Source organism: Ictidomys tridecemlineatus, chromosome 12 (genome assembly GCF_052094955.1).
Source record: "Ictidomys tridecemlineatus isolate mIctTri1 chromosome 12, mIctTri1.hap1, whole genome shotgun sequence".
NCBI classification, from domain to species: domain Eukaryota; kingdom Metazoa; phylum Chordata; class Mammalia; order Rodentia; family Sciuridae; genus Ictidomys; species Ictidomys tridecemlineatus.
The window spans coordinates 100353193-100371849 of NC_135488.1; the positions used below are offsets into that span (position 1 = coordinate 100353193).

At 39.9% G+C, this 18657-nt stretch overlaps 1 protein-coding gene across 7 annotated transcripts in view; it reads right to left on the reverse strand.

Annotated features, from left to right (window-relative positions):
- Spata31h1 (SPATA31 subfamily H member 1) overlaps positions 1–18657 on the reverse strand; it is a 61385-nt gene that overhangs the window by 36208 nt on the left and 6520 nt on the right. Inside the window, exons 1-4 of one of the 7 annotated variants that reach the window (XM_078029481.1) lie at positions 16758–16866; positions 16287–16382; positions 13519–13653; positions 12611–12847 (exon numbers count right to left, since the gene is read on the reverse strand). Coding sequence is in view for 3 of the 7 variants with exons in the window: in XM_078029476.1 (XP_077885602.1) it covers positions 13519–13653; positions 16758–16907 (285 nt within the window). In the remaining 4 variants the exon portion in view is untranslated. Of the gene's footprint in view, positions 1–4171; positions 5749–6417; positions 7248–12610; positions 12848–13518; positions 16908–18657 lie in introns of those variants that run through there. The other 6 variants (XM_078029480.1, XM_078029478.1, XM_078029479.1 and 3 more) reach the window with 6 other exon arrangements.

Consider the following 18657-nt stretch of genomic DNA (forward strand, 5'->3'; position numbering starts at 1 on the left):
TCAAGAGAAGCCACATATGGTCAGCCAGATCCTGACCCATCCTGGCAAGTGGCATCACTGGTAAAGAAAAGCTAAAAAAGGCCAAAGGCTTTATACATGTTTCCAAGAGTGATCTCTGAGGAATCTCAGTTTATTCTTAAGAGTGGTTAGAAACAAGGTCGGTTTTGACCAACTTAGTCTTAAACACCTGTCAGGAGAGTATAGCCTGAGCACAGTCCTACATGGACATTTAAAAGGAAAAACAATCTTTTTTTTTTTAAATATAACTTAAGATGTACAGTTGTGTTAGTCCAACCAAAAGTAAAGCTTAAAGTATAAAGGAACAGTCATTGTATGGAAGAGCCTAATAATAATGATCACATAAGACTCTAGAGTCACAAATTTATCCTGAGTTAATTTGAGTCTGATCTCATAGACCTACAAATCTTCCTACCTCCTACATTGATAAACTTGAATTGTTTTTCACCAATAAGATTATAATTACTGTCCTCATGGTTTTCAGAGACTGACTGAAATGCTAATTGTTTACAAAAAAGTAATGCTTTGCTGTCTGGTTTATTGTTGTCTTAGCATGATCCCTGCCTTATGTATGCCTTGTCCAGTCACCTGCCGTGTGCCACTGTGGACCTCTGGACTGCTCTGATGCTGAATGTCCTTAACTCTTTACACCCCATATGATTGAGAACAAGGACTTTGGGTTACTTCCCCCAACTTCACCCCCTTTCAGCAGGAAGTGGTTTGGAGATGTCATAGCCCGTTTTTCCATAGAAATCGAATGTAGAAATTGACAGTGGGGAAATGTAACAATGGTCCACTTTTGCTTTGAATATAGCTCTTGCTGTTCTGTCACTACAACTTATTTTTTAAATGGACATGATTCTTTCTCTTCCTTTCTCCCTGCTCCTCCCTAATCTCTCCCCCTCCCTAATCTCAGAGGAAACAGAATTACCTTTCTTCACTATCCTAGGCAGAATTATCTCTCTGTGAGTACACACCTACCATAGGAACAAAGTAATCCAGAAGATCTTAGAAATGACTATCTCCCAAATAAACAAGTGAATTACAACTCCAGACAGAGACATGTGGGAATGTAGTCTTTTAGTCACTTCTATAAAAGCTCCCTGTTCCTGCTGATGAGAAGAATCACAGCCTTTGGGACTGGCATCCTCTGTGTTTCTCTGCTAGCAAAGTAATAAACCTTCTTTCTCCTTTTTCTCAAAACTGTGTCTTTGTTATTGGATTGGCATTGGAGACAAGGATCAAGCTTTCAGCAACAATCTAATACTTACTTTTTTTTGATACCAGATATTGAATTCAGGGCACTTAACCACTGAGCACTGAGCCACATTTCCAACCCTTTTTATTTTGAGGCAGGGTCTCACAAAATTTCTTAGCCTTGCTAAATTGCTGAGGCTGGCTTTGTACTTGTGATCCTCCTGCGTCAGCCTCTTGAGCTGCTGGGATTACAGACATGCACCACTTTGTGGGACTCAATACATCTTTATCTCCAACATCTACAATCTATGCTGGTATTGCCCTTTTTTTATGATGATGGAAATATTCTATGTCAATCCTGTTCAATATTATGGCCTCTAGACACATGTGAGTATTTGAAGTATAGTTAGTGCATTTGATTCAATTTTAATCAATTTAAATGTGTCTAGAGGATAGCATATTGGACATCAGAGGTCTAAATGATTAATTGAGACACCTGATGAGTATCTCCTAAAGTGTACAAGCACTTCCAATGTCATACAGGTTGAGCATCCCTAATCTGAAAATCCCAAATCTGAAATGCTCCAAAATATAAAACTTTTTGAAAGCCAATGAGATGCCACAAGTGGAAAATTCCACACCATGAAAATTTTTGTTATCTAAAATATTGTATAAAAGGATCTTCAGGCTATGTGAATAAAGTGTATAGGAAACATCAGTGAATTTCCTATTTAGCTTTGGGTCCCATCCCTAGGATAATTCTATGTTTATGTAAATATTTCAAAAATCCCCCCAAACTTTCAAATTCCAGAACACTTATAGTCTTAAGACTTTGGATAAGGTATACTCAACCTGTAGATCATTTTTTGCACCCCACTGCACTCCTAATGTTCCCATGTTTAAAATGTTATGATCTTGCCAAGCATGGTGGCACACACTTATAATCCCAACAGCTCAGGAAACTGAGGCAGGAGGATCACAATTTCAGATCTCACCTCAAAGCTTAACTAAGCCCTAAGTAACTTAGAAAGACTGTCTCAAAATTAAAAAAAAAATTAAGGGGAGGGGGTCTATGGATATGGCTCACTGGTTAAGCACCTCTGGGTTTATTTTCTGATACCAAAGAAAGAAAAGAAAAAACCCAAACAAACAAAAATTAAAATGTCATGATCTTGACAATCTTTCAGGGTTAAAATTGAGAAGCAATTTATTCATTTCCTAACATATGTGAAGCACTTATTATATACACCAAGCCATACACTAAATTAATGCAGTTCTTATAAGAAATTATAACATTTATAATTAACTCTTTGCATCAGGAAAATGTTTAGTCCCTTCTCCTTCCACCTCACCTCTGACCTCCCACATCCAAACATTCACTCTCCTCTCTTCCTCATTCCCTTTCATTTGTTCCTGAGAGCAGAGATTTTTTGTGTCTTCCATTTACTGCTGTACCCATCATGTCTAGAGGAGTGCATATGGTGGTGGAGGTGGGCGATAAGTGTTTGGGAAATGAATCCATGTCTTCTTCCTGCTCTGATCATTTTATTTCCTCCCTCTTTCCCACCAACCATTAACATGACTTATCTATGTCAGAAAACTACCATAAATTTACAGGAGACATTTAAAGCCTTGTTCTCAAAGTTTGGTCCTCTGTCCAACAGCTGCGACATCACCTGGGATCTTGTTAAAAATTCAGGATCTCAACACCCTACACCAGAATAACTAAATCAGAACATACTTTTTTAAATAAGCCCTCCCCAGGGTGATTTGTATGCATATTAAAGTTGGAGAAACACTGCTCTAAAATGCAGATTTAAGTGCATTTTTACCTAGCTTTAAAAATCTTTAAATTTTCTTTAATTGTATATAGAATCATGTTTGTGCAAAATATTCAACCAGCATGTAAAACCCTGTCCACTTTCCACCCTTTTCTCTCATTGCATTCTCTGAACTTCAACATGCCCTTCAGTTTAGTGTCCTCATCTCTTCTAAAACACATCAATACTTTTCTCCTTCCCACGCTTTTCCCAAATCTATTCCCTCCTGAAAAGAGCCTTACATCACCCTCCTCCCTCCTCTATCCACAACATTCACCTTCAAAATGCTACCTCTCGGGGCTGGGGATGTGGCTCAGTGGTAGAGCGCTCGCCTAGCACATACAAGACCCTGGGTTCGATCCTCAGCACCACATAAAAATAAATAAAGGTATAGAAAAAAAATGCTACCTCTCCTCTGAAGCACAACTCACCCTGAGGTTTTCCAGAAGGGATTTTATAGATTAGCCTACCTCCCATGTCTTCAGCAATAGCCAAACTTCTTTCCTCTCTCTCTTTCTCTCTCTCTCTCTCTCTCTCTCTCTTTTTTTTTTTTGACACAATCTCACTAAGTTGCCTAGGGTCTCATTGAATTGCTGAGACTGGCTTTGAACTTGCAATCCTGCCTCAGCCTCCCCAGCTGCTAGGATTACAGGTGTGAGTCACTCATCCAGCCCTCACCTGCTCTTTACTCCTTTTTTTAAAATTTTTTTTTAAATTGTAGATGGACACAATACCTTTATTTTATTTATTTATTTTTATGTGGTACTGAGGATTGAACACAGTGCCTCACACATATAAGGCAAGTGCTCTGCTGCTGAGATAGGGCCCCAGCACCCTCTCTTTTGTAACATTCTATTTCCTTGAAGTCATGTATCTATCTGTCTAAATGTCTCCCTCATTTCATCTCAAGCTCCTGGAGAGTGGGGATGGTGTTTTATTTTTCCTCAATGTTAGTACATGGCCATATATAAAAGGTGCACTATCTTGTTAAAATGAATAGAAGGGTAAAGGCTCTGTAGTAATCTCTGGGAAGACATTCATAGGCATTGACTCAGTTCCCCTCTCCCCTCTATCCAATTCCTCCCACAGCACACAGAAAGGAGCAGTGAGTTTCAAGGAAGAGTTACATCACATACCTCTGAGTCTGTCTCAGCTGCCACCTGCTTCCAACCCCTGCACCTAGAAAACAGTACCCAGACCCCACTAACAAGGAAACTAAATAATAGTAGAAGGCTGAGATATGGTGGCAGTGGAATAGCCAGTCCCCAAATTGGCGCCATTACTCAACCCCATGCCCTTCTCAACCAAAGTTTCTGCCTCAAGACTGGGCCTCCATATGACATCACAATAGGAATTCCAAGGTGAATCTGACAGGATCCAGCCAATGTGCATGCTCTGACACCATCTGCTGCCCCTTCCTGCACTGCCCAGGGCTCTGCTGTGACGGTCAAAGAACAGGGAAGGACTCATTTACCACTCTCCTAGGATTAGGCTGGACAACTTGTCATTATGTAGAGTGTAATGAGGCAGAGTTTCAAAGGAGCAGATCTTCCAAGTGTTTTGTTCTTCCCCACAGACATTTTCTCTCAAGCCAATCACTTCCTAAAGGGTCAGGTGTGGGGTCATATGTTCCAAACTACTATGCACAACTTTAATGCTCTAATATAAATAAATTAATTAATTAAAATAAAACTTACAAAACAAAAAATGCAGGGTCAAATAAATCTAAGAAAGCTAGGATAGTTGAAGTAGGTACTTTCAGAAAATTTGAAGGACATGATTTCCTGAGTCCATGGCTTAACACATTTCCTAGCTGCTGTTGTACCAAAACAGAAGAAATGTCACAGAGGGAGATGAAATAATTTTAGAGGATCATTCCACCCCAGAACGTATGGTCTCATTTTCAAGTCTGTATCACTTATTTTATCATCACTTATTTTACCCTCAGAGGTGACTGGCTTCTCTAAGGTTAATGCACTGCAAACAAAATTTATAAGGAATCAATTTTTATTATAATTAAGATTAATAAAACTGATTTTAACATTCTCTCTTCTTATAAGAACATTAATTTGGAAAATCAATCCAATGTACTATTGAATAGCAGACATTATTTTATTTTATTTGGTACTGGGGATTGAACCCAGGGATGCTTAACCACTAACAAACACACTGTTTGAGAAGACAGACATAGTCTCTTACCTTAAAGAGTTTCAGTCTACAAAGGCAACTTAAATAATATTCTTTGAAAGCCCATTATGGAGAAAGTTATTAAATAAATATGGTCTTAAAATACTCTTCATTCAGTACGGGAAAGATGATTTTAAAGAATGAGCTGGGCATGGTGCTATATTTGTAATCCCAGCAGCTCAGGAGGCCGAGGCAGGAGGATCACAAGTACAAAGCTACCCTCAGCAACTTAGTGAGCCCTAAACAACACAGAGAGACCCTGTCTCAAAATAAAAAATAAAAAGGACTGGGGATGTAGCTTGGTAGTTAAGCACCCTGGGTTCAATCTCTGATAAAAAATAATTAATCAATTAAAAATAAATAAGAATGATGGGCTAGGATTGTGGCTCATCGGTAGAGCACTCGCCTAGCACAGGCAGGACCTGGGTTTGATTCTCAGCAACACATAAAAATAAAGTCATTGTGTTGTGTCCATCTACAAAAAAAAAAGATTCTCATTCATTCTCTCTCTCTCTCTCTCTCTCTCTCTCTCTCTCTCTCTCTCTCTCTCTCTCCTTCCCTCCCTCCCTCTCCTTTAAAAAATATATATATATATATAAATACGAATGAGATCTGTTATGTAAACTGAGCTCAGTGGAAGAGTGCTTGCCTAATATGTGAGAGTCCCTGAGTTTGATCCCCAGCACTGTAGGAAAGGAAAAAAATGTGGCAGGTACTAGTAGGTACTAGTTAATATGCAGCCTGGAGTTCAATAGAAGATGAGGACTGAAGGTATAGTTTGAGGTTCTTTAGACATATGTGTGCAATTTGACCAGTACCTTTCTACATATGTGCTATGGTTTGGATATGGCTTAAAGTGTGTCCCCAAAAGGATAATTCCTCCCATGCATTAAAATTTAATTCCCATTGAATACTGGTGACTTTTCAAGAAGAGGGAGAGAGATCAAAATAGCCTTGCACACACAAACATGCTCCCTGTCTCTTGCCATGTGATACCCTGTACCACATCAGAACTGCTAGCAAGAAGGCCATCCTGGATGCATGGTCCCTCAACCTCGGACCAGAACTGTGAGCCCAAATAAAGCTCTCTCTTGATGAAGTAGCCTGCCTCATGTATTTTGTTATGGTAATACAAAATGAGCCAATATAATACATATGTTAAAATATATTATTTATGTCTTAAATATTTACTTACCACATTGGGCATGTACTTCATTGTAGATTCCCTACTAGGCATGGAGCCCCGGGTTCTATCCGCAGTACCACTAATAAAATTAAAAATAAAAATTCTATGGGCTGGGGTTGTGGCTCAGTGGCAGAGCGCTTGCCTAGCACGTGCGAGGCACTGGGTTCAAGTCTCAACATCACATATAAATAAATAAAGGCCCATCAATAACTTATAAAAATATTTTTAAAATTCTACACGTTTAGCTGTTTACAGTGGTAAACGCCTATAATCTCAGTTGAAGCTAACCTCAGCAACTTAGTGAGACACTGTGTCAAAATAAAAAATATAATGGGCTGGGTATGTGGCTCAGAGGTTGAATGCCCCTGGGTTGAGTTCCTGGTAGCAAAAAAAAAAATCTACATGATTAAAAATTATATTCTGCAGGTGATAGAAATCGTGTTTCCATGTGTACATTCATTCAATTTTTCTCATCTTAATGCTCAAGCCTATATTATTCCTAAGCTTTTGTCTGATTTTCCATCAGTTACTAAGACAGATATGTAAAATCATTTGCATAGATTTATTTCTTCTTTGATATCTTTAGATTTTAATTTATTTACTTGTAATTATTTTTAAAATCATAATATGTTCCTGGTGAATTAAACCTTTTATCACTATGAAGACCTTCTTTCTCTCTAGAAACACTTTGTCTTAAATTAGAGACTTGCTAAATTGCTGAGATTGGCTTTGAACTTGTGATCCTCCTGCCTCAGCCTCTCTGAGTTGCTGGGATTACAGGTGTGCACAACTGCGCCAGGCTCTTTTTTCCATTTTTACTTTCAATCTTTCTATAGCCTTTAAATACTGGATATAAAACAAACAAAATCTAAATTTATGCTAATTACAAGAGACATATCAAGAACAAAAAATGCATTTGACTCAAATGTATGTCAAGATCATTGTATTGTCATGAGCAACTAATAAAAAAAGAAAAAATGATTTTAATTAGAGCATGTAATCCATTTACACTTAATGCAATTACTATAATACCAAATCAAAATCTTACTTTGTTCTTTCTAACTTGTCCTGTTTTGTTTCTTTTTCTCTCCTTTCTTGCTTTGTATTTAGATGACTATTTTAAAATTACTCCATTTTCCCCTTTACTAATTGGAAATTAGACACTCTGGTTTTATTCTTTTCATGTAGGAGTTAACAAACTATGGTCTGTGATTTAAACCTAGCCTGCTGCCTGTTTTGGCAAACAAAGACATATCTTCATACATCATGCCCATTTTATGTATTGTCTATGGCTGCTTTCATGCTACAACAGAGTCAAGTAGATACACAGGGCTGTCAGCCTGCAAAGACCAAACTATTCACTATTTATTGCTTTATAGAAAAAGTTTGCCAATGCTACTTTTAATGGGTTTCTTTTTCTTTTCCTTCCTTCTTTCATCCTTCCTTCTTTCTTTCTCTTATTGAACTTTACCAGAGACCCTTTACCACTGAGTTACATCCCTAGCCACTTTTTAATTTTTAATTTTGAGATGAAATTGCCAAGGTTGACTTCCAATTTGCGATCTTCCTGTCTCGGCCTTCCAAGTAGATGGGACTGCAGCCACATACCACTGTGCCCAGCTATTTCTTTTTCTCCCGTCCTCCCCACCATGGTGCTGGGGATCAAACTCAGGGCCTCCCACATACTAGGCAAGTACTCTGCCTACACAAATCCAAGTGGAAATCTCCCCCCTCCCTCAGAACCAGGGATTGATCCCAGGGGTGCTTTACCATTGAGCTACATCTCCAAACCTTTTTATTTTGCTTTATTTTGAAACAGGGTCTTGATAAATTGTCCAGGCTAACCTTAGTCTTGTAATCCTCCTGCCTCAGCCTTCAGAGTAGCTGAGATTACAGGTATATGCCTGTGATGTTTTCCTTATACTTAGAAACTGAGGTTATGTGTTTTGCGGGGGAAGAATACCCCCGCAAACAGGGTGGCATGATGGTCTCATTACATCAAAGTTTTAATCAAGACCTTTATCCTCTTTTGGGGGGAAGTATCAGGGATTGAATTCAGGGGCACTTGGCCACTGAGCCACATCCCCAGCCCTATTTTTTATTTTATTTAGAGACAGGATCTCACTGAGTTGCTTAGCACCTTGCTGTTGCTGAGGCTGGCTTTGAGTTCTCGATTCTCCTGTCTCAGCCTCCGGAGTCACTGGAGTCACTGTGATTACAGGCATGTGCCACCAAGCCCATCCAACCTTTATCCTCTGATAGATAATTCAAGGCCCTTAAAATATTTTAGCTCCATTTACCCCTTCCCATATATTATATGTTAATGTAGTCAGGAATTTTAGTATTTTTTTTTTACAGAAGAGTTATGGAGATAGTACGTCAGTCCCCACATCCCTTTCACCTTTCTTGCCTGATGCTAATACTACATAACTTTGGGGCATTTGTCAAAACTATGATGTTGACATTGGTACATTTACCCATTAATTGAATTTCAGATTTCATTTTTATTTTAAATTTTCCCACTAATATCTTTATCTGTCCAGGAACCAACAAAGGGTACCACATTGCTTTTTATATGTATGTGGTACTTGGGATTGAACCCATGGGGCGCTTTGCAACTAAGCTGCATCCCACCTACCCCTGCTTTTTCAGGTTGGCCAGGAACCTGCAATCCTCCTACCTCAGCCTCCCAAGTCACTGGGATTACAGGTATGAGTTACTGCAGGCTACCACATTGCATTTAGTCCTTCCCCTCCCCGCTCCTCCCCCCCACCCCCCAGTACTGGGGATCAAACCCAGAGCCTGGCACTTTCTAGGTAAGTGTTTAACCACTGAGCTATATCCCCTGCCCTCAGGCAGATATTTTGTAAAATATTCTTCAATTTGGATTTCTGTGATGTTTTCCTTATACTTAGAGACTGAGGTTATGTGTTTTGGGGGGGAAAAATACCACAGGGTGGCATGATGGTCTCATTACATCATATCAGGAGGTACATGATATTAGCAGTGATGCTCATCTTGATTACCTAGTGAGGGTAGTGTTTGCCAGGTTTTTCCACTATTTTCCTTTAAGCCACACTGGAGATGTGGGGGGTATGGAGTGATTAGGCTCCATTTCCTGAAAAGGGCATAGATTCTTGTATTATTTGGAATTCTTGTGCAGGAAAGGTTTGTCTCAGTTCACCACATCTATTTATTCCGTCATTTATTTTATGGGTATGAAGTTGTGTGTATTTGTTTTTAAAACTTTGTGTTATAGTCCAATATTATGCTATTTGTATTGTTGCTCCATCATTCCAACTTTAGCCATTAGGACCTCTTTCTCCTTGGCTCTGATGACCCTTTGGCATATTCCAATCATTGTGGAGATCTTAGGTCATTGTGGAGCAGCTTAGGTCCTCACTAAGCACTAAGTTGCTGAGGCTGTCCTTGAATTTGCAATCCTCCTGCCTCAGCCCCTCCCCCCATCTCAGCCTCTGGGATTACAAGTATGCACCACCACACCCAGCCAGATGTTTGTTTTCTCCAAATCATGTTAAAAGTTGTCATCCTACCATTTACCTTTAAGCAATTCTAACAAATCTTTGAATTTTCCATCTGAGCTATATCCCCAGCCCCCACAAATCTTTGAATCTTTATTTTAGCTCTTCTGAGTCCAAATTCCATTAACAATGATCTGACTTTCTGATACAGGATTCACATTCCAATGGAAGTCTCAAACATTCCCAGGTTTTCTTTGACTGTTCCTTTACCCCACTCTAACCTCATTTCTTCCAAAATTTTTGGTGATTCTTGGATTACCCTGTAATCTCCCAAAATAATTCTGGCAGCTCTCTGTACTTACCCTGCTGTTCCAATCCAGTTCAACTGTCTTATATTAGAATTGCTTATAGTGCTTGTGAGTTTCTAAGGGGATAGGGATCAGAGCTTAGTCATCTTTGTGTCCTCTGCGATGCCAGAATATGTCTAGTCTCCAATGTCTCCCAAGGTTAAGGCACACACTCTACTTTGTCCATAATACCTGAATATCACATCCAACTATTTAAGAATTAAATTCACTTGATATCTTTCTACTATCCAAGAACTTGGCAAGTCAAAGAACTGGAGGCTTCTAGAGCTTTCTTGCATCCAGTGTGGGGGAAATCTAATCCTGTACTATCTCCCAGCTACAAGTAGGAGTGGGCTACTGTACATGTTGGCATCATCTATAGGATCAAGCCTGCTCTGCCTGGGGCTCTAGAAATCTGGATATCTTCTCTGATGACCTCATTCATGATCACAAGATGAGAGGTGGATTTATCCAGTGAAGAAGCACAGGAGACATTGTGGGTAAAAAGAAGCAAAGGGCCTTCATAGCATCCTGGCCTAATTTCAGCCATCTTGAGTGAAAGAGTTAGGAAGAATGTAGAATTATGTAGAATGAAAGACAATGCTATGGCACTCAGAAGGCACTGTAAGAGTGGTACTGGGGGAAGGGATTTGGTTAAAAATCTAAGACAGCAATATGAACATATAGAACAAGAAAACATAGACCCCTCCACACATCTGGAAGCCTGCAGATATATGGAGGAGCCTATGGCTGTTTTTAAGAACATGATTATCCTCATAAAACTGAAAACTGGCCCCTTAGCAGTCACCCCCCTGCCTGAAAGTTCTTCTTTAATTGGGGAGGTTTTATCTCCAGAAGCATTATTGGGTGTCCATCATGTGGATATTTCTCTGCCAAAAGGGGGAGCCAGCTCTCTGCCATTGGAGCCATATGTCAGGTACTGAAGAGCTGGCATAGATCTGGGAGGAAAGGAGGACCTTTGCTTTGTCAAAACATGCAATAGCTGAAGTCTAAAATACAGACTGAGGGGCTGGGGCTGGGGCTCAGTGGAAGTGGACTTGCCCGGCATAAGTGAGGCACTGGGTTCGATTCTCAGCACCACATATAAATAAATAAATAAAAATAAAGGTCTGTCAACAACTAAAAAAAAAAAAAAGCTAATTAAAATAAAATACAGACTACAGAGTTTTTTAGTATTCAATGGGTCTCATGTGAGGATGCCGAATTCATTCCAGCAATAAGGACCCTGTCTTTCGTGACTAATTGTGAGGATTGCCTTAGGCTTGAGCCTAAGCAACTCCATTTTAAAAACTGAAGTTTGAAACCTGCAGTCTCATCAGGCATACTCACAGAGCCCTCCAGTATGGCCATAAACAAGTTACTTCCACTCACTTTGATAAATAGAGTAAAGGATTGAAAGGGGGTCAAAAGCCCCCAAATTTAGTATAAATAATAGAGCTGATGAACAGGGATTCAGCCAGCTGAAACAAGGATGCATTCAGTGGTAGAGTGCTCGCCTAGTATGCATGAGGCACTGAGTTTGATCCTCAACACCACATAAAAATAAAAAATAAAGGTATTGTGTCCACCTAAAACTAATATATATATTAGGTAGCCTGCCCTCTGCTGGTGACTCAACAAACACCTACTGAATACTTTTAGTATGTCAGGAACTTTGCTTAATATTTGGTTTACAAAATTCAGTGATATTCTGCTGAGCCTTCTCTCCAGGAGCTCCCCATTCATGGGGAACATGACAGTGCAAGTGATAACAGAGGTGTGAAGAATATACCTATATATATATACACATATAAAAGAACCTATAGAGTGAAATTGCATTGAGTAGTTTGAGTGAATAAAGCACTGAAAGGGGCAGAAGCACGTGGACCTTCTTTATTTCTCCCCTCGACTGCATACGTCGCAATTTTGCCCCCTCGCTACACCTATGCTAGGGACTCAACTCCTTCCCTCTCTCCCAGGAATTACCTAAAACTTCCCACCTCTCCTTGTTTATGTGTCTGTCACAAACTCGTGCAGGCATGCCTGCCTATTGCAGATGAGAATACAGGGATGTCAGAAGAGATTTGGACTAGGGGGCAAAGGAATGGGACAAATCATTAAAAAATCAAATCTGCCATCAGGACCAACTCAAGCCAGTCATCCTGTCCCACCCTTGTCTATTGAGTCTGACTTACTGACTTTGATGGATAACTTTCCAAAATAGGAATTTAGTTTTATTTCTAAAATCAGAAAAAGCCAGTGAAAGTGAGAGACACTGAGTCAAGAGCAAGAATTTCTCCCCTGAGATGGAGAAAATCTTTCTCCCCACCAAGTGCTGCTGGTGCCCCTGGAAACTGGATTTCTTCCTCCTACCACATGTGCTGCTGGCACAAGTCCCCTTCAGCTGGGCTGGGTTCCCTCACACCCGAAAATGCCAGGTCACTGCAGGGCAGGCTGTAGAGACTCCAGGGGGTCTGTCCTGCGTTTCCGACCTGGCCCAGCAAGGGCGCTCCTGACAGCCTCACAGACAGAGGGAGCTGCAGCCAGGTGTGCCTGAGCCTCAGGGATGGAGCATCTGAAGAGAAGGCTCAGCAAGGCTACAGGGATTACCTGTGGGGAAGAGGCAAGGAGAAGTGAAGATAGAGAAAATGAAGTCATCTAAGAAAGAACCCTGGAGAAGCTAGAGCATCCATCAGGCTGGATGCAAAAATAGGTTGTTTTCAATACTAGAAAGTGGTAATGAGGTGGCTCAAGAGCAGAGGGAAGCCAGGTGTGGCGGCCCATGCCTATAATCCCAGTGGCTCAGGTAGTTGAGACAAGAGGATCATAAGTTCAAGGCCAGCCTCAGCAACAACGGTGAGGTGCTAAACAATTCAGTAAGACACTGTCTCTAAATAAAATACAAAATAGGTTTGGAGATGTAGCTCAGTGGCTGAGTGCCCCTGAGTTCAATCCCCAGTACCCACCCACCCCACACAAAAAAAGAGCAGAAAGAAAACTTCATCTTAACCCAGTAAACTGTTCATCCTTCAAAATCCAGCTCAAAGACCCCACTCTTCTTCTTGACTCCCCTCCAAGCCAGAAGGGAGCATTCCTTTTTGGTATATTTTTCACACCTTGTTATCACTTGCACTGTCATGTTCCCCATGAATGGGGAGCTCCTGGAGAGAAGGCTCAGCAGAATATCACTGACTTTTGTAAACCAAATATTAAGCAAAGTTCCTGGCATACTAAAAGTATTCAGTAAGTGTTTGTTGAGTCACCAGCAGAGGGCAGGCTACCTGTTCCTTCTCCTGTGCAACTTGGATGTGGCAGGAGATGGGAGCAACCCAAATTTCATCCGAAAGAGGCTGAGGCAAGTGGATCGCTTGGAGGAGACTCTCAATGCATCGGGCCTTGGACTGCCCAGAGAACCGCTGTTGAAGAAATGGTTAAGATCAGCGTCGGCTAGAAGACCAAGGGAACTAAGAATGGAGAGAAGAAAGAACTGGGGAATTGGGAGGCTAGGATCCTAAATATTGACTATAGAGGTTACAGGGAATTTGTCCCTTTGGGCAATCCTGAAATCCCCAAATGTAAAGAAAAACTGGGCTAAAGAAGTTGGTGGTGCATCAATGTTTATAGCAGCACAATTCACAATAGATAAACTGTGGAGCCAACCTAGATGCCCTTCAGTGGATGAATGGATTAAAAAAATGTGGCATATATACACAATGGAATTTTACTCAGCAATAAAAGAGAATAAAATCCTGGCATTTACAGGTAAATGGATAGCGTTGGAGAAAATAATGCTAAGTGAAGTTAGCCAATCCCAAAAAAAACAAACGCCAAATGTTTTCTCTGATATAAGGAGGCTGACTCATGATGAGGTAGGGAGGGGGAACATGGATGAATAGATGAATTCTAGATAGGGAAGAGGGAAGGGAGGGAAAGGAGGGAGGCAGGGGATTAGCAAGGATGGTGGAATGTGATGGACATCATTATGCAAAATACATGTATGAAGACACGAATTGGGTGTCAACCTACTTTACAGAGATGAAAAATTGTGGTATATATCTGTAATAAGAATTGTAATAAAAAAAGTCCATGTATAAAGACGTGAATTTGCGTGAACATACTTTATACAAATATATGAAAATTTGTGCTCTATATGTATAATAAGAATTGTAATACATTCTGCTGTCATGTATTTAAAAAAAATAAAATAAAACAAAAAAGAAGTTGGTGGTGGGCCATGAGGTTGGGTTAAACTGGAATTAATGATGAATTAGTTCTGCGACGATATCCCAGCAACCCCATAAGTAGGCAATTTTAAACTGAAGTCCCTCCCTCCAGTTTCTTTCCTAATAAAATCCACCCTGCACATTGCTGTCTAGCTATCAGTAAACAATACTTCCATTTTGTCAGTATCCTTCTGTTAGCTTAGCACTGCCAGAAATAAAATGCAAGCCACATATGAATCTTTTAAGTTTTCCAATAGATACGTTAAAAAAAAGAGTGAAATCATTGTTGATACATTTTATTCAACCCAACATATTAAAGTTATTTCAACCTTATAAGCAATATTAAAAACTATGAATGAGATATTTTATGATATTTTTGTAATGAATCTTTGAAATTTATTTTTTATTATTAAAAAAAAATTTAGTTGTAGGTGGACACAATACCTTTATTTTATTTACTTATTTTTATGTGGTGCTGAGGATTGAACCCAGGGCTTCACACGTGCTAGGCGAGTGCTCTGCCACTGAGTCACAATCCCAGCCCCATGAAATATGGGGTTTATTTACAATTACAACACACCTCAATTTGAGTGTTTGATATGCAAGGCTAAAAAGTGAGGTTCAGTCCTACAAACACAATAATGTTGCATTTAATGAAAAATTTTTTTTCAGCTGGGTGCAGTGGTGCACGCCTGTAATCCCAGCAACTTTGGAGGCTGAGGCAAGAGAGTTCCAACTTGGAGACCAACTTCAGCAACTCAGCAAGGCCCTAACATTGTCTCAAAATAAAACTTACCAAAAAAGGGGGGACTCGGAATGTAGTTCGGTGGCTAAGCAACCCTGGTCTCAATTCCCAGTACCAAAAAAGAAAGAAAAATTTCACTACTTTAATTTTTATATAAAATTAAAAATTCACACTAGCCACATTTCAAATGTTCTAGAACCACATGTGGCTGCTGACCATTGTTTTGGACAGCACAGATCTACGTATATTTGGCAAGTTCAAATTCCTGAATGGCTTTAATTTTTCACAATCCTTTCTCTTCCTGCTCCTTTGTAATCCCTCATTACTATGTAAAGTTACTCTCCACTCTAGTCATGTCTGTGTTCCCTACATAGCACACACCTAGTCCTCCTTCTGACCCTTGGCTAATGTGTTTACTAATATGAATACAGTTCTGCCTTTCAACTATCCAAGTCAAAACCACCAAGTCTAAATCAAATATCACCTCTTCCATGAAGCCTTCTGCTTGCTACAGTGCAAACCAACCCCATCTTCTTTGAAGTTCTATTGGACTTCAGTAGGTCCATGGGTTGTTTCAAGACCCCAATGGGTGCTCATTAAATGTTGGATATATTGATTTTTTTTTCCACATAGGGCTGCCAAATTTAGCAAACAGAAATATAGGATATTCAGTTGTATGTGAAATAATGGGAAAAAATTCATATACATTCCAAATACTGCATGGAACATTTATACTTAAAAAAAAAGTGTTTGTTATTTATCTGAAATTCAAATTTAATTGGTTGACCTGAATTTTTATTTGCTAAAATTGGCAACTTTACTTTCAAGGTCATCCCTCATGCTAGCTGCTCAGCATCTGTTCCTCCTCCTTCTGGAATATGCATCTTGTTTTCCTCTGGAGAACTATGGTTTTCCCATGCTCAGGCCACAAGTTTTGTGAAGCTCACCTCCCACCCTTTCCTCCATCACCATGTTGTAGGGAAAGCACACGAATCAGGTTGGGCAGTGATTGGTTCATGGGTGTGCAGGGGACCAAAGACAAGCCAATGAGAGCCTTCCCCCAGGCATTTGTGGGACTCACAGGACTGATGGAGTCTTTTCCTGCTGGGGTTGCTAAACTGGCAAGGATATCAGGCTGGTACTACTTATGGTCAATATGCCACCTACTGGAGAAGATCTGTCCCAGAATGAGAGCAACAGAAGAAAGTAGAGGTAAGAGGTGAAGTTTCTCAGTCCCACCATCAGAGAATCTGGCTGCCCTAGACTGTTTCATCTATAGGAGCAATCATTTGCCTTGTTTAGTTTACACCAGTATAAATGGGGTTTGTGTTATATACTTGTAGCTGAAAGAATCTTGCCTACTAGTTTTTGTTTCACAAACAAGAACCAATGTGTGCACACACACTCAGAGGGGGGGATGCATCTGACACAAGGAGGAGGAAAGGCACAAAGCAGAAAAATCAGCCCTTACCACTACACATCTCTCTGCCTCTGCAAAATGCCTTCCAATGGCAGCCTAGGTTTTAAGGCCAGGCCCACCCCATCATTTTACCTGCAGCATGGCCAGTGCCCTCCAGAACAGCTTGGAGTTGCCAATGCGGAGGTCCAACATGTAGTTTTGTAGGATCTTCCCAAGAAGAACATGGGCCCCTGTACTCACTGTATTCAGTATCCACTTGGTGCTTAGCTCACGCTGAAACTTCTAAAAATGGCAGACACATGGGGAAACGGAAAATTAGAAGATGGGAGAGCAGCAGGATAGAAAGGGCTGCATTACTAGACAAGAACTAAGGGTGGAAAACCAGGAACTAAAAGACAGACATCACTTGTTTAAGCAGCACAGGGTTTAAATACTAGGATAATGGGTGTAAACCAGAACAGCTCAGCAAACCTAACAGCTGTACCCATTTGTGTTTTTAAACCCTGGGCAAATATTTTTTCTGAGTCCTTCCATAGTAGGTTTTGCTCTTGCCAAAAATTTCTTTTTGCTCCTTGAGTACCAGAAAAGGGAGGATATAAGTCCTGGGACTCATCCACTAAGCCACAGTTTCCCTGAAGGCAGAGATGGTGTCTAATTCTGCTCCGGAGCCCCAGACCTTTTGGTAATGATTGACACATGGCTCCTAATAAGTACATGTTTGTTGAAAAATGAATTTCGTTTAATCCTTACATTATCTCTACGAAATAGATATTTATTTATTTATTTATTTATCTTGAGTTGGGGGACTGGGGATTGAATTCCGGGGGCACTTGACCACTGAGCCACATCCCCAGCCCTATTTTGTATTTTACTTAGAGACAGGGTCTCCCTGAGTTGCTTAGCACCTCGCTTTTGCTAAGGCTGGCTTTGAACTCTTGATTCTCCTGCCTCAGCCTCCCAAGTCGCTGGGATTACAGGTATGCACCACTGTGCCTGGCTGGAATAGGTATTTCTATCCCATTTCTACCTATGAGGAAACTAGAAGTAAAAAATAAACTAACTTGGATAAGCTTATATGATAGTGAAACAGAATCAGGACTTAAATCCAGGTCTTGTGATTCAATGATGAAGGTATTTCCCACTTTGCCACAATTATCTCCTAGATGAATGAGAGAGTGTATGTGAAAGCATGTTGAAAATTAAAATGTATGGACAGGTACTGTGAGTATCAACTGCTATTTGACCTTAGCCAGGATATCTTGTTCACACTGTGGCCCTTATCTATTACTGCATTTGTTGTAACAGGGATCCAGCCAACATGTTGAGAGGAGTCACACAGTACTAGAAGGCTGAGGAAACAAGATATCACTATGAATTTTTCTTTTTTATTCTGGAATCCCTGAAATAACTAGTCACACAAAATCCTGGAAGAGGGTATACTGTAAACACTGTCAAGGACACTGAATACAAAAACAGAAATCTGACCATTCTGACCAATCAGCACAAGGCTGGCTATTATTTAGCATTCATGCTATGGCTATAAATCACACTACCCTATATCACACTGTCCTATAGGGTAGTGTGTTATGTTCTTAGCCATTTGCACCACTAACCATTTATATGATTAACACAAAAACATTTTAAATTTTACATAATTTAGATATACATTCATTTAAAGTTTATAAAGTACAGTAAATCTGTAATTATAACTGGGAAAATCTTTAAATAATAATGAAGGGAGGAGTATCCCTAGTTGATAACAAACATACTATTAAGTCTCTATTATTAAATATATAATACCAGCACATCAATAGACTGACCCCTGGAACAAAACAGAAAGTCCAGAAATGGACCAATTAATATAGAAATTGAGTATGTGATACAGGTAGTATCCCAAGTCATTCAGGAAAGGATAGACTAAAATAAAGATTAATCAGGTCAACCTAAAAAAAAATTAAAGATTTTTAAAACATTGTTTTAATTGTAGAGAACACAATACTTTTATTTTATTTATTTATTTTATGTGGTGCTG